The sequence below is a fragment of the Mizuhopecten yessoensis genome, unplaced genomic scaffold (assembly GCF_002113885.1).
Source record: "Mizuhopecten yessoensis strain PY_sf001 unplaced genomic scaffold, ASM211388v2 scaffold9035, whole genome shotgun sequence".
In the NCBI taxonomy this organism is placed as follows: Eukaryota; Metazoa; Mollusca; class Bivalvia; order Pectinida; family Pectinidae; genus Mizuhopecten; species Mizuhopecten yessoensis.
Window position 1 is genome coordinate 308,124 of NW_018407846.1, and position 16,743 is coordinate 324,866.

The 16,743-nt window shown below is 35.0% G+C and overlaps 1 protein-coding gene across 1 annotated transcript; it reads right to left on the reverse strand.

The window, feature by feature from the left end:
- Positions 1–291: 291 nt before the first annotated feature.
- LOC110457179 lies at positions 292–10,574 on the reverse strand. Its single transcript, XM_021508327.1, has 5 exons — positions 10,175–10,574; positions 3,696–3,903; positions 3,245–3,366; positions 1,989–2,077; positions 292–539 (listed from the first exon to the last, which is right to left on the reverse strand). The coding sequence occupies exons 1-5, from the start codon at positions 10,566–10,568 to the stop codon at positions 372–374; spliced, it is 981 nt and encodes a 326-aa protein (XP_021364002.1). The 5' UTR covers positions 10,569–10,574; the 3' UTR covers positions 292–371.
- Between the last annotated feature and the right edge of the window lie 6,169 nt (positions 10,575–16,743).

Sequence of the window (16,743 nt, forward strand, 5' to 3'; positions counted from 1 at the left end):
AGGATGTCAAAGTTAAAATTAATTTCCCGGACAATAACTTCTGATTCTCTGAAGATATCACAATGAAATGCGTTGGCTATGTGTTGGACAGCTGGGCGATGTGTTGCATAGAACTATAGTCTCTTGTTATACTGGTTTGTACATAATTTTATGAAAAATTGACCGCCATATGCTTAAAATTTGTCCATGCTGAAGGAATAAATGGTCTCGAAAGATTTGAGTTTTTGCTGTTTTGTTGTATTGTAAACTGGCATGTGTAGCTATATCAATTACAGCACAAACTATGATAAAACATGTTCAATTCACACAGTCTTTTATTTTCAGCGAAAATACTACAAAATATTCTCATAAAAAAAGAACAATTCTAAAATTCAGCGGGAGCAATCTTCTTCAAGACTCTGACTGCCTTCAATACTTCCAAAAACAGAAAAGTCACTGTCCTGCGCCTGTGCACTGGACTTAGATCTTGCAGCGAGTTCCCGTGTTCGTCTCCGTTTAGCGCCGCTACGTCTTCGCTTGTTTTTCTTGATGCCCTCAATCTAAAATCAATGGTTAATAGAGTTTTTTTCGAATATTTTCAAAAACATAACATTTCCGTGCAGTGATTCCATTTTTCATGTTACTGAGGGCCGAAATCCTAAGAACTTTTGTGTGACTTATATAGATGACAAAGGAGATTTTGCCAAAAATTGCCATTTTACACCATGCTGGGTTAATAAATATATTTATTACATTTTTGCCAGGGAAATATCGGATTCTATCAACTTGATAAAACAGATATCTTTCACACTGTGACAAATATCACTTTTTAGTATTGACCAATCATAACGGTATCTTCTATTCGCTGCATTCAAAGGCAATGATATTTTGTTCAGATTCAAATGAAGCGATGGTAAAATAAGTGGTTGTTATGGTAAATGTTTGGTACACAAACTTAAGTATTTACATTTATCACATACCTGTTGAATGTAATTATAGTAATACAAGCAATTTTCAGACCATGAAATACAACGTTCTGTATTGCACATGTGCAATAAGGAATATTGTATTTGCCTACTAGCCGGAACTACTTTTTATGGGAATCCCCTTCTCATGGCGAACTGAGAGGTTTCGGGTATTTGCAAAAAATATCAAAGTCTATAAAATATTTGTATCGATCCCTGCCAAATACGGAAGGTATGTGATAAAAGCAAGACCACACACTTGTGTTTTTCTAACGAATCAGAAAGCACTCATTTATTGCGCGGACGTATATATTTACTCGTGAATAGATATTCGTCCGCGCAATAAACTCTTTCTGATTCGTTAGAAAAACACAAGTGTGTGGTCTTGCAAATATATATATACCAGTAACGACTCGTGTGGCTAATATTTTGATATTTTTCACTCGTGCTGCGCACTCGAGAAAAATATCAAAACATTAGCCACACTCGTGAAATATATTTGTTATTACTGAAGAAACCATTAAATATCCTCTATAGCATTCCTCAAAACATTGGTATATATCCATTATACAACAAGTGCGTTATCCTTTAAATAGATATTGCTCCGTATCTAAAATAGGAAATATATTTCTCCCATAACCAATAGAGGTTGCCTTACTCCCAATCCCAACGTATTGGATAAACCTGCTAGATGTTGGTACCCATTAGTTGGTACAATCTCCTAATTGCGACGTCATGTAACAATGCTTTGCAACGTCATCTTCCATTGTGACGTCATAGTTCATGATCAATCGGAAACAAGAAATAAATTGTGTTCCCAAGAGAGGCACATGGTTTTCAAGATATAATGTTTGAAAGTTGTGGGAGGAAAAGGTCCCCAAACACGTGGTGGTTGATTATCACGTTTATCTAACTTAAACTTTATAAAATTTAAAAATTAACTAACTTGAGTTAGATACGCACGAAAACCAGTCATTACTCGTTGGGGGACCACTATATACATCCTTGTTAAATACAGAAAGTGTTAAGCTTAATCTGACTAACCTCAGCCACGAGGGAATCACGTGACAACGTCATCTTCTCAAGCTCCAGTTTAGCTCTGCACAATAAAATATTGGCTCGCTCAAATTGATCTGGGGAAAAAAGAAAAAAGAAAAATAAACTATACAGATGTCATTGTACATTTTGTTGTGGTATTTGGACGGACTCTTGGTTATCTTAGATGTCATAATTTGCTCTGTTACTGGGGTGATCCAATTCTGAGACAACACTGGTGCTCTGTTAAACGGAAGGACTCGTAGCTGTTTAAATTACAGAGACCGTTATCAACTATCATTCGGTTGATAAGACGGACTCTTGCTCGTCTATGTTAAAGATCACAATTTGTTAAGGAAATTGGCTGGGTTTTTAGCGTCCTAATCTAGATGTCACAATTTGCTTTGTTAAAAGTGTGTCATTATGACCAAATATGTCGTAATTGCAAGATAACTATGTCGTGATGGGGACATACTAAGTTGTAATTACAAGATATAACGACGTCGTAATTTTGACAAACGAAGTGGTATTTACGTAATAACTCTGTCGGAATAACGACTTCGCATGGTACTGGCCGGCTTCCGTACAAAGTCGTACATCATTAAAAGGTTCCAAGTGGTGCTGTAAAATTCGGTGTCGTGAGGAGATAAACCCGATCTACTGAACACTGTTTATATAAGGTATAATTTGATGTATGGTTATGGTCCCACACGGAGAGGTTAGACAATACCAATAACACTATACGTACTAGTGTATCTGTCTTTCTGCTCTGCTCAAGTACATGATCTCACGAGGGCCTCATATATACATAAAATTACGTCGAGAAAAATTCACAATAAATTCATAAACCTTATATCGATACAAGTAATCGGACAGACGTCCCACAAATATCTAAACAGAAAGCATAGAATAAAAAATGACCTGAGCAATATGGTCAGAAATAAATATAGGAATAATAATAAACTGGGGTTTGATAAACCCATAATACGTAATATGGATGCATTGACAAACGAGGCTAGTATACCTGTGGGTGTACGGGGTCAGGGGATACCGGGATATTAATTGAAACGGCAAAAGATACAGCACTTATATTAAACATTACGTCTGGGCAGTAGAACGAGTCTAAAATGTAATGGTTGCAGAATAAGAACTAATCTTGAAAAAATAGCGATAGAAAGTGACACGTGTACTTCACATGTGACGTCCATTACTAAAAACAATGTCGGTCCCAATGATATCCCAGACAAATTGGTCATTGTTGTTACCTTTCCACGTGATCAGACTCCTGTAGGCGTCTATGCGGTCTTTCTGCATGTCGTCCCACTGGTACATGTAATAGTCGTGAATCACACGTGCTTTTGACTCCACTTCCGAGTTTACAAGATATCTGGCATGGAAAAAAGGGGTACAACCATTCTTTGAAAACAAGCATTCGTTTTAAAAATGAAATTTGTGTCCACCGATCAGACTAATGAATAAAATAGGTGTGAACCATTCAGAACAAAAACCCCGTAAATATGATAGTGTATCTTTGATCAGATTATGATGACGATTATATTCAATTTACACGTGTTCAACTGGAGTTATCGCCTAATAACTGGAGTTATCGCCTAACAACTTGAGTTATCGCCTAATAACTGGAGTTATCGACTAATATCTGGAGTTATCGCCTAATAGCTGGAGCTATCGCCTAATAACTGGAGTTATCGCCATTACCGGAACTCCCTCAACGGAATCGTCACAGTTGGTACTGCTGATTGTTCGGAATTGTCTGTTGTCAAATATTCTTCCACCATTTTCCGTCCCCTTTCCTTCTTGTTCCATTTTCCCTTCTTGTCCTTTTTTGTCCTCTTATCAAAGCGGTTGTCCTCGAGGATCTGCAGTAAGTTTTCCGGATTCGTCACGTGACCATCGTAAGGATCCACTATGGTACATTATAAACAATAAAGTGTAAGGTGACAGTACCAAAATCGGATCACCTAACCATCATTTTATTCATTTATTGAAAATTCTGATGATGAATTATATTCATTTATGGTTGTATCAAAGGAAGAGTATCGATGGGTGTTCGTACAAAAAAAATCGGGCTCACGTGAAATATTTTAGAACTCTCTGACGTCACCTATCAGCGGTTCCTGTTTTTGCTGTCAGGACCCAAATCGGATCAAGGCTTGAATTTTGCATTATCTTACACTTCAAATGAATATGTTTTGTCAGCATATTAACATTTTATAATGACCTTTGGAATTTATTATGAAATCAAGTCTTTATATAGGGTAAATGTATTCATATAATCCAAAACAGAATGCATAGTCGTCGCACGCGCTATTTTCTAAAAACGTTAACAAAACAACTGACGGAAAAAAGTAACGCATTTTCCCCCATAAGTATAAGATTTCTATTTAATATTATATAGGTCAAGATTGTCTACAAATAGTTGAGGATTCAATAGCGTAAGGTGACAGTACCCAAATTGGATCACCAACCCATCATTCTTTCATTCATTGAACTAACAACCAAGGGCTCACGTATGATAATTTATAGAATACTAGGATGTTTCCGTTTTGTTTGCAATGTCAGTACCCAAAACGGATCACGGCTTGAATTTTGCAATATGTTGCGCTTCAAATGAACATTTATGGTTGAACAAGGCTACCATTCGAAAGATATATCGATACAAAAGAATATCGGAAGCTGAGCAAGATTACCGGATGCGCAAGATTGTATAATGGGTGAGGGAACAAATCGGATCAGTATGGAGAGTTCGGCTCCGGGGTAAGTTTGGCCTTCCCTGATATTTTTGTCTTGATCAAAAGTTTACATCTTTGAAGTTCTGAGGTACTGGCATTTGCAAAAAGATGCAAACACTAATTTGTAACGTGAGAGCGTTTTATAAATATCATGCGTGTGCCCTGGGTGCTTATAACTTCATCAGTACGGGATACAGCACCTAACTCTCAAATGGATCAGAGGCTTTCTTACAGGCAGAATACAGCAAGTTGTCTTGGAGGGAGATACTTCATCAAAAGTCCCGGTAACATCAGGTGTACCCCAGGGCTCGGTCCTCGGCCGAATTTTATTTTTAATTTATATTAATGACTTGCCACTGAACATAACATCAACAGTGCGTCTCCTCGCAGACGACACTGCCATCTACCTAGCGGTAAGTAATCTACAAGATGCATACAGACTCCAAAAAGACCTTGACAGATTGCAGTTATGGGAGAAACAGTGGGATATGGAATTTAACCCGAGCAAGTGCCAGGTAATACACATATCCAGGTCAAAAACGCAAATCCCCACAGAGTATATGATACACGGACAAGTACTTGAAACTAGTCCACATGAAAAATACCTTGGTGTCACCATATCATCAAGCCTGACCTGGAATAAACACATCCAAAATGTAAGTAGTCAAGCCAACAGAACTTTAGGATATATACATAAACATCAAGGTGAAAGACAAAAAGGTAAAGGCTGCAGCGTACACGGCACTGGTTCGCCCTAAATTAGAATATTCTGCCTGTGTCTGGGACCCACACACCCAAGATCAAAGTAAACAACTAGAAATGGTCCAGCGCAGAGCTGGTACAATGTAGGTGGGTGTCTGGCAAATTTTCCCCTCTGGACAGTTTAACAGACATGTTAGGGAGTCTGGGTTGGCAAACATTAGCACACAGAAGATTCAAAAGCAGACTGTGTTTATTTTACAAAATAGTTTACCAGATAGTAGCAATCCAAATGCCACCATATGTAGTCCACCCAACGAGACTTTCAAGAAATGCCCATCCCCTATCTTTTCGGCAAATCCCTACCGATAAGGACTTTTACAATTACTCGTTCTTCCCCCTAACCATAGTCCAATCGAACGCCCTCCCGTTAGGAGCTTGCATCAGTCCATCACTTGACACCTTCAAGAAGGCAATCAGTGATACTCCCTTTGTTAGGCCATAGACTATGTCACCGTGTTTTTAACTTCACCCTCCCCCGTCCCCTTCACCCCTTTCCCCTGTCATCATAGTTCACCTACCCGAATACACTATTTCTGGCTCTGACGACGGCTTATCTAATAAGCTGAAAGTAATAAACTGCAATAAATTGGCCAAGTAACTTCAAGTGGATGTTGTCAAGTCATCTTTTTACTTTATTTCTGGCTCTGTATGGGAAAGAGTTCCTAAAGGTGGCCAGTGTTGATATGACCAACACCGAATCAGAACTCTTTCCTTATACAGCTCAGTTGGAGTGTATGTTACTATGTATTAGGTAAACAATCTTCAAATTATCATTAGCATTCCCTCCTTCACACCCCGACCCAAAGTCAATAATAGATCCGCTATTGTGTACAACAGGAGCTATAAACATCCGTAGAGGTTCCATAAAATATGCCCTTGTATGGGCAGTAGTTCAAGTTCTTTATTTGCTGAAGTTTTACAACTTATGGCAATTACAGATAAGACAAAGACACTCACAAGGACACACTCACACTGACTCTCACACATCATCCTCATCATCAAGAACACTCACACTAACTCGCACACATCATCCTCATCATCTTCATTAACCTCATCTTCATCATCATCATCATCACATCATTACATCATTACAGCATCATCATCATCATCATCATCATCATCATCATCATCTCATCATTACATCATCATCATCACCATATCAGCAACAGCAGCAGCAATCATTCGTCATTCATCATACTCACATTCACACACACGCCAGAACCATTCTTCACCCTCATTCACCCATACAAGACTTATCAATATAATGGTATATTACATAATTTGTATACAATAAACTGATGTACAACATGTATCTTAACATGACCTGTTCTATTGATGACCTCTTGATAAATCTGCTCTACGTTTAAACGCTAGTGCTAAATACTTTCCTAAGTTATGAAGTTCTTTTGTGTTTTCGATTTTGAGTAATTGAACAAATGTATACATACTAGGCATTTTGAAATAATATTTCTTTATGTATTTAGACCGGAGGTCTGAATAGCGATTACATTTAATTATAAAATGAAATTCATCTTCTATATCATTTTCATTACATAAAATACATTTTCTTTCTTCTCTAGGTATATCTCTGTAACGGCCACGTTCAATAGACAGGTCATGCGCACATAAACGTATCTTAGAAATATGTTTTAAATAATTAAGATTAATTGCCTTATGAAGATATGGTTGCAATTTAATACTTTCCACTAAATGCTGATATAATACTCCTTTAGAAGAAGAATGAACTTTCTCTAGACAATCTTGCTGAAAACTATCACATAATCGCTGCTTATATACTTCACTAGAATGATAAATACTATCAGTCACAAACATGTATCCAAGGCCGACTCTTGAAAGATCATGTTTTAAGTTAAGGATCCAGGGGTCTTTATTTTCAACCATATCATCATAACAAGCTTTCAGCACACAGTTATCAGAACGTTGTAATTTAATCCAATACTTAAAAAATTTAACTTTTCTTATTAGCTCTCAATGAGATCTTCCAAATTCAATATAAAAAAATGCAGTGTTTGTAGATTTTCTTAATCCTCATAATGATTTCAAAAATCCAATATGCAATTTTTCTATTTCGGGTGCTTTATGAAATCCCCAAATTTCTGAACCGTATATTAAAATACTATTGACAAACGTGTCAAAAACAGCAAGACGAGATTCTATATTAAAATAATTCTTTTTACATACATTATTTATGGCAAATAGTGCTTTTCGACCTTGTTCTGCAAGGTTTTTTTGTGTTTTTGTAAATTTTCCATTATAATTTAAAGTGAGACCAAGATTATTAAACTCATCAACTACTTCAATCGCATCATTATTATAAAACCAATTTTCTTTTGCTCTTATTAAACCTCCATTTCTAAAGATAACTATTTTTGTTTTATCTACATTTAAAGTTAAGCTCCATTTTCTACAGTTATCTGCTAGTGAATCTAACATTTTCTGTAAGTCTTCTGGTGTTTCCGATAGTATGACCATATCGTCTGCATACATAAGTAAAAATAAATTAATGGTTTGAATTTCTAGTGATAAGCAATTATTTTTTTATAAAATCCATTTCTAAATCATTAACAAATAATGTAAACAACAAGGGAGATAATCTTTCCCCTTGGAATAAACCACAATCACATTTGAAAAATTCAGAAACACCTTTGAATTTAACACAACATTTTACATTGGCATAGAGACTTCTTATTATTTTCAGGAATTTCCCTTCTATACCTTCCTTAATCATTTTATACCAAAGATTTTGTCGACTAACAAAATCAAAAGCTTTTTTATAATCTATAAAACAGCAGTAAAGTCTGTGTCGTTTTTTGAGAGTTCTATTAATTAATGATTGTAGTACGAAAATAGCATCTATCGTGGAAAGGTTTTTTCTAAATCCAAATTGTACATCTGTGATAATATTATGTATTTTATCAACATTAACTAATCTTTCATTTAAAATGGCAGTGAAATTTTTTCGAAGACAACTTACTAATGTTATACCTCTATAATTATCAGTTACATTCACACCCCTTTCTTAAATAGTGGTATAATTGTTCCAATATTCCAATTATGTTGAAAAAATCCAGAACTAAATATTCCATTAAAAAGCAATTTTAGACATGGTGCCAATGCATCTTTACAAGTAACAAACACTTCATTTAACAAACCATCAAGACCACAAGCCTTATTTTGTTTTAAATTAGATATTGCATGTAAAACCTCTCTCTCAGTGATCTCTACATCTAATTCAGAATAAGGGTTCATATAATTACCAGAATCATCATAAGCATTCATATATGCATCAACATCCTCATTACGATCGGGAACAGTAGACGCCAATTTTTTAAAATGTTCAAAAAAATCTTCTCTTTTCAAATCACATTTTCTCGCTTTTGTCTTTCTTTTAAAACTTCTGTAAAATGTTTTCGGGTTATATTTTCTCAAGTAATTCATCATGTTATCCTTCTGGGTCTTATATTCTCTTTTCAGTTTTAATTCTAGCTTCTTGTATACCTTTTTCTTATCGATCAAACTTGTATGATTGTCACGTGTTTTATTCTTATTAAATACTGAGAGAGCAGTTTTGTATTCTTTGAATTTTACTTTAGAAGTTTCTGAAAACCAAGGTTTATCTCCCTTATTATAGTTTTGAGATATATTACAAGATGGAATTTGAACGCAATAAGGTTCAACAATGGTTCTAAGTAATTCAAAAAAATCTGCGACACTTTTATTAACACTATCCAAAGACATAACCATATTTATACATGTATGCATTAGACTATCGGCATTATCACTGACCATTGTTTTAATAAGTTCAAAATGTTCCTGATTCCATCGCGTAGAATAAAACAGCTCATTATCGCCATGTATATTTTCTTCTATAATCTTAATCTCTACCGTAAACACAATAGGCGAATGGTCTGAAAAATGATTGAACTCTCCGCGTTTAAAATTTCCTATAATTTCGAAATTTGACTCATCAACAAGAACATAATCGATTAAACTTGTTCCCAAACTATTATAGAATGTAATACTGCCTTTATCGTCGCCGGGATGTCGCCCATTTACGTTTCTCAAACCACTCGCTTTACATAAATTCAAAAGTTTTCTTCCAATTGTGTTTACAATTTTATCTGTACTTTTTCTTTCAGTAACAATAATATCAGGTAAGTAATTAAAAACATTCGATGAAACATGGCAAGGTAAACTTCCAATATTGTCATTTTCTATAAAATCGCTACTTGTTCCGGTTCTACGATTTAGATCACCAATAACAATCACATTACCGTATTCATTATACTCAGATACATCTTCTTCTATGACTTCAAAAATATCAACGTCATTATTATAGCATAGTAGCAGGTCTAATCTTATAGACATTCTTTAGCACCAAATACTCTCTGATCACACTTTTCTTTTCTCTCTCTCTCTCTCTCCCTTATGCATGCACCAGTCCGCACTTTATCATTTCTATTTCGGTCACCACACAATTCCTCTTAACATGCACAGACGCGCACGCTGCACATAATACTCGAAAGAGGATGTTGCAGAATATCTAGATAGATAGATAGATATTTTCTTTGTAAAAACACCCATCGATATTAATCCTTTGAATTCATATTATAAAATTGTTTTGAAATTATTTAGGTGTATTTGTGAACAATGTACACTTACTTATTCCGTAATTTTCTCTTTCGTCCATGGCAGCCGAAAGGCATACTCTCCCAATAAAATCTTCCAAACTGTCTTCATCAACTTCTATTTTCTTTTCCCCGCGTTGCTGATATTTTTCAGGATTAACTTTGGTTTCATTATCCTCGTAAGGTATAAGTGGTTCTTTCCTGATAACATCACTGCTCAACATGTCATCCACGCCGGGATAACGTAAAAGTCTGTCTCGGCATTTCATTGACTCCTTAAAACGAACCCTATGTCTTTTTTCTCCGAAACGAAATGTATTCGAGTCTCCCATATTGATGTCTAACGTTGGCTTTGTGTGCGCTTTCATCTTGTCGACGTCGTAAAGAGTGCAAGGCAAACTTGAACTTGTTATTCCGTACGACGTCATGGTTGTTATGACGTCACGAGGTACAGTTCGGACGGGAAAAATATCCCCGTCGTTTGTTTTACGCACGATGACGTTCCCTCTCGCCAAAACAAATCAATGTCAATATTTTGCGGAAAGTTTCCATATACCGAATATCTTTCCAACCTCCTTTCTTTATATTTTATTACACATAGGCCTCATACTTGTAATTGAATTTAATATAAGGATTTCCCGAGATGAAAAAAATCAAGAGAAACATTATTTAAAAGACCCTGGTTGAAGTCACAAGTAGTCCAGAGGCAAATGTCTAACCCGCCTCGACCAGCACATCGAAAATGTAATGCTCCAGCCGACACAGCCAATCGAGAGAAATCGGTGCCAGTATATGATATGCAATCTTGAATCACTTTTTTATGACAAATAACACCAACGTAGGCGGAAAAGTGTGGTTTTGCGTCTTTTCGTTGCAAACTATTGGCGGCTGTGATTGAAAGAAACGATTCCTGCCGATCGCCGAGAGCTCAGAAGCACTTCCAACTGTGGCCTAATTAACACTCCCAGTATTCGCAACATTCCGTGTAATTCCGTTGAAGATTTGAATCAAACATCGAGATACGATTCCGAATCATTTGAATAAACACTTAAAAGCCTATAAAACAAAACATTTTACAAAACAAATGGCAAGACTGATCAAATATATCAGATACAAATCACAATGATTCAGAATATAAAGCAACAGTTTTTTTTTATTATCAATCAAGATTTGTTCGAACATAACTGAAATTATTAGATTTAGGTTAATAGCAATGTAAAAGAAAAAAAGAACATTTCAAATGCCCCGTTCTGGCTTCTTTACATTTCGATTTGTCCATCGTGTAAGGTTAGCATGATCAGCATACAATCAAACATTCATCTTCAAAAAACGTTATCATCGTAAAGCTAGGAATGCATGCTTGGTTTTCTATCGTGTATTCTCGTCGAGAGGAATGAACCTCATATAGGAATTGACATTGGTGACTGAAGACATTGCTATATCAGTATCATTATATGAACTAGAATTATTGGTCTATAAAAAAACTTGTATACAGTAACACACATGTAAGCACTTCGAGGGTGTGTCTTTGATGAATAGGGTAATCGTATTGTAACTTCAATAACTTTTATTTCATTTTTTTTCATTTGACATGTTCCATGACATACGAAGTATTAGATTTGCCAATCACATCTTCACAAGATTCCGGTTTCATCGGCCGTCCGTGGTATCTGAGACTAAAGGGAGTTAACTCCCCGATACTACTCGATATATCAGAGAGTTATCTATCGTTGAACTTCATCAGGACGTGCAGCAAGAGATGCAAGCTATTAAAATTTAAGTTAGTGTTGTTCAGTATATACGTGATTTATAATTACATACAGGTTAATTAATTATGTTTTACACCTATACGGTCAAAGATAGCAAACTGTCTAAATGGCAATTCAAAAAGTTTTCAAGCTCTGTATACATGATAATGAGTTTCATTAAATCTATATGTTTCTAAATTCAAATGTATTTAATTATCGCCAACAGAATTGAGAAAGATTAGCGAAGAAGATTTTTTGGTACTAAACAGTAACCTGGGCCTTTACTATTAGACCCTAAAACAAACTCGTGTGTGAGGTATCCTCATCTTTCACTATTGCATGAAGTTTTATCAAAGTACTTAAAAAACGGAGTCGCCTCGAGTATTTAAAACCAATCGCGCTCATACCCATAACATTTCTCCCATGGCCTTGAACTTCAAACCTATGACCGTGTACTTCGATAGGGTTAATATTCCTGCCATGGTCCATCATTGTACACAATGAGATTCGATACACATGCAGCCGCTGTGTTCATTTGTTAAAATTAGATTTGGACCTAAACTAAGGTGTTCAGAGTGTCAGAGTGGGGTTCAGATCCACTTTCGGTAAAAAATATTATAAATTTTCGTATATTATCATCATTGGGGTGGCATTTTTACCGAAAATCGATCTAAACCACCAAAACGTGTAAAATTACTCTAGATAAACACCTGATTAGTTTAGGTCCAAATATAGCTGTAACAAATTATCAGGTCCCTGTGGTGGCTGCAAGAAACTTTCACCTATGAAGTTGAATTTCGATAGGATTCATTCATTTCGCTGAACTGAACACCTCACATTACCCTTGGGTTACGCTATTCTTGACTAAGTATATGAAATCCCGTTTTATTTCTACCCAACAAGAGACTTTTTCGTCTGAAGCGTACATTCAGGTGCTTACATGCAATTATTTCTGGCCAAATTTGTCACGAATTCATAATGGACACCAATCAGCTTAGTATTTCTTCTAATCGGCGTATTTAGCATCAGAAAACGCTATTATAAGGCTGAGCGTCCTTATATATCCAGGCACAAGAGAAAAGGAAATCATTTCGTGTAATAAATTACCAAAAGCCTAAAACCAAGCTAGACATCGGTTAAGACAAAGCGGTTGGTTTTAATTCATTTTATCATTGGTAACGTATCTTGTCCCATCTTTTCTGGTAACTTATCAAGTACTTAGTCAGCTGCATTTTTATATTCCTATCTGTATTCTATTCCTAAACAGTCAACAGGTGTAAATACATATCCATCCTGTACTGATCTATTTAAAGTTTATATGAAATACTTATTCTAAACACATTCTATGTATTTAATCCACATAATATATCACACCTTTTATCAAGTATAAATTTTAAACGCGAGGTTCGTTTTGAATACAAACAGTAATATAAAACCTATTTGGTACTTTGAATCTATAACATTGAAAATAACCCAGTAAGCAACGTGATCATCAATCTATGAACAGCGATTGTACATACCTGTATGATTATTGACGTATTGCCAACATACTGATATTCATGTCTTGTCATCCTCAGTCATCCAGGTGAAAAAAGGGAATACGTCAAACGTTGGTATGTTTATGCATAGATGTACAGTAATTGATGTATACATGTTCAATAATGTAGGATAATTGATGGATGATCATAGATGTACAGTAATTGATGTATACATGGTCAATATTGTAGCATAATTGATGGATGATCATAGATGTACAGTAATTGATGCACACATGGTTAATAATGTAGGATAATTGATGGATGATCATAGATGTACAGTAATTGGTGCACACATGGTTAATAATGTAGGATATTTGATGGATGATCATAGATGTATCCTAATGACACATGATCGTAGATGTAAGGTAACTGGTGGAAGATTGTTGATACATTATTAATAATGTAGGATAATTGATGGATGATCATAGATGTATCCTAATGACACATGATCGTAGATGTATGGTGATAAGTATGATAATGGTGTTTTATCATTGATGTGTGGAAATAGTGCAATATGGTTAATACAATTTAACAAATGTTCATTGACGTATTGTTTTTGATGATATATTATAGACAATGCATATTAATTGATGTATGGCCAATGGTGGAAGATGGTTGATGTATGGTAACTGGTGGAAGATGGTTGATTTAAGGAAACTGGTGGAAGATGGTTGATGTAAGGTAACTGGTGGAAGATGGTTGATGTAAGGTAACTGGTGGAAAATGGTTGATGTAAGGTTACTGGTGGAAGATGGTTGATGTATGTTCAAAGGTGGAAGATGGTTGATGTATGGTAACTGGTGGGAGATGGTTGATGTATGGTAACTGGTGGAAGATAGTTGATGTAAGGTAACTGGTGGAAGATTGTTGATGTAAGGCAACTGGTGGAAGATGGTTGATGTAAGGTAACTGGTGGAAGATGCTTGATGTACGGTCAATGGTGGAAGATGGTTGATGTATGGTAACTGGTGGAAGATAGTTGATGTAAGGTAACTGGTTGAAGATTGTTGATGTAAGGTTACTGGTGGAAGATGGTTGATGTAAGGTAACTGGTACTTTTATAACATTTATGCATGTATGGTGGAAGATGGTTGATTTATGGTTACTGGTGGAAGATAGTTGATGTAAGGTAACTGGTGGAAGATTGTTGATGTAAGGTTACTGGTGGAAGATGGTTGATGTAAGGTAACTGGTGGAAGATGGTTGATGTAAGGTAACTGGTGGAAGAAGGTTGATGTAAGGTAACTGGTGGAAGATGGTTGATGTATGGTAACTGGTGTTCATTGATGCATATATAATGCATGTACCGGCTCGTGACTATTTAAGACTATGGTCGCTGATGTACGAGGACTTATGTTATGTCATTGATGCAGGAAGCATTTGGGTGTAACTTCAAACATAGCTTTGATGTCACAAGTGTTCAATAAGTCACCAAACTGTCAAATAAGTGCAAGAACAAATAATCGCCATATAGGATTCAATTTGTTATCACTCTCATCCAAGTCCAATGTTCATAAAAAATAACAATTCATAAAAAATAACAAAGTATAAAAGTTTGTTTGTGATTTCATTTTAATTGCACTAGCTGCAGGCTATTGGTCAATTTTTTCTTCCGCTCATCTTACAATATTCAACAACTAAGCAACAACCTCCAATCAAGAGAACAAAACGCTAAGTAGATTTTTTTTCTTCTGCTTTTTCATTCTTCTGAAAGTTTTTATTTGATTTTTTTTACATTTGTACACTCTGTTGAAACCAGAGGTAATGTACATTATACACAACAGTGAATGAGAACTCACATTTATTTATTCACACACCTTTGTACAGTAGAACCATAGTATGTACAACATACTCACTTACACACATGCACACATTGAAGTCTCTGTACTAAATCATAGCCAACATTGATGTTTAATGAAAATTGAAACTACTGATGGAACCCTCCAAAGACTCATAATTAACACGGACTTCGGTCCACTTAGTCAATGACTTTATATATATAGCATAACTGGTTAATGATTACTTTCCTTTAAACTAGTTAACATTTCATATACTGAAAAATACCATGTTACGCTTTAATAGCTGGGGGATTTTTTTTAATTTTATTTACGGGGAGGTAACATTATTTCATGTTTCTTTGCTAGAGAAAACAATCCACTAAGCACAATACTTACCAACAAAACTTATTGATTAGTAACACAACTTAATTGATATCCCATTCCAACAAGGAACGAGGAACAATAGCTACAGTACATGCATCTCTTGTCCCCGGAGGGTGGTAGTACATTTCCTATTACTAGATGATGGTAGAATACATTTGTACCATATACCCAAAGCCTATTCAACCAATTAGCGCTTGTAAAAATGCAAAAAAATAAGGGTAGTACGTATACACTGTAATTAGTATTTTCAATCATATGCTTATACAATTGCTACCAATGATTTATTTTCCGTAAATTGTGCGATTAAAATTTAAAGTTCAATCCGTCTTCCCTTTACTTTCATTTCATGATATTTTAGTGTTTTTTATTGTTGAAATTTGATAAATCTGATTTTTAATGCTAGAAAATTCTACTATATTCATGGCTTAAAAAAGACTTGAAGGGTCATAAGTACTAATCAAGTAGATTATGGGATTACTATTTTAATGTTTTTCTTGGCCAATTTTAATTCTGGTTGTAATAAAAACTGCCTATTCTCAAGGCTTTAAATAAAATCTTTTACCATCGATACTGGAAGGTTTTTCACATTTTCAATTTAATTATCATTAAAGAATGAATAAATAACAGAATACAAAATTTATTTTAAAAAAAAGGGCATGGCAAAATGAGTGTGTTTAAGGAAGGGGTATGTCTTATATCTGTACAATAGAACCTTTATACCCCGATTCAGATACATGTAGTACATTAACCATTATTTGTTCACAGAATATGATACATAATTCAAAAACGTTCACATTTCTCCTTGAAGTAGCAGAAACCAAAGATAATTAAGAAAATCATGGAAGCACAAACCTTTTAAAATGAAACTTGCTATCCATAATTTTCAAACATTATTTTTTTAGTGAAGTGCAAGCAACCTTTTTTTTTTTTACTTTTATAACATTTATGCATGTGCTATTGATCAAGATTCTGATAGTACTAAACAAATCTCTAAAATTCAACATGAACTTAAATGATAACTTGCAGAACATGTTGATAACAAATTACTGTGCCATTACTACATTAAAAATAAAACAATTCACATAAGACCAGTAGAACTATTGACAATTATATCCCCTACATAACAAAATCTTAAAACACACCAATCTGAAATGA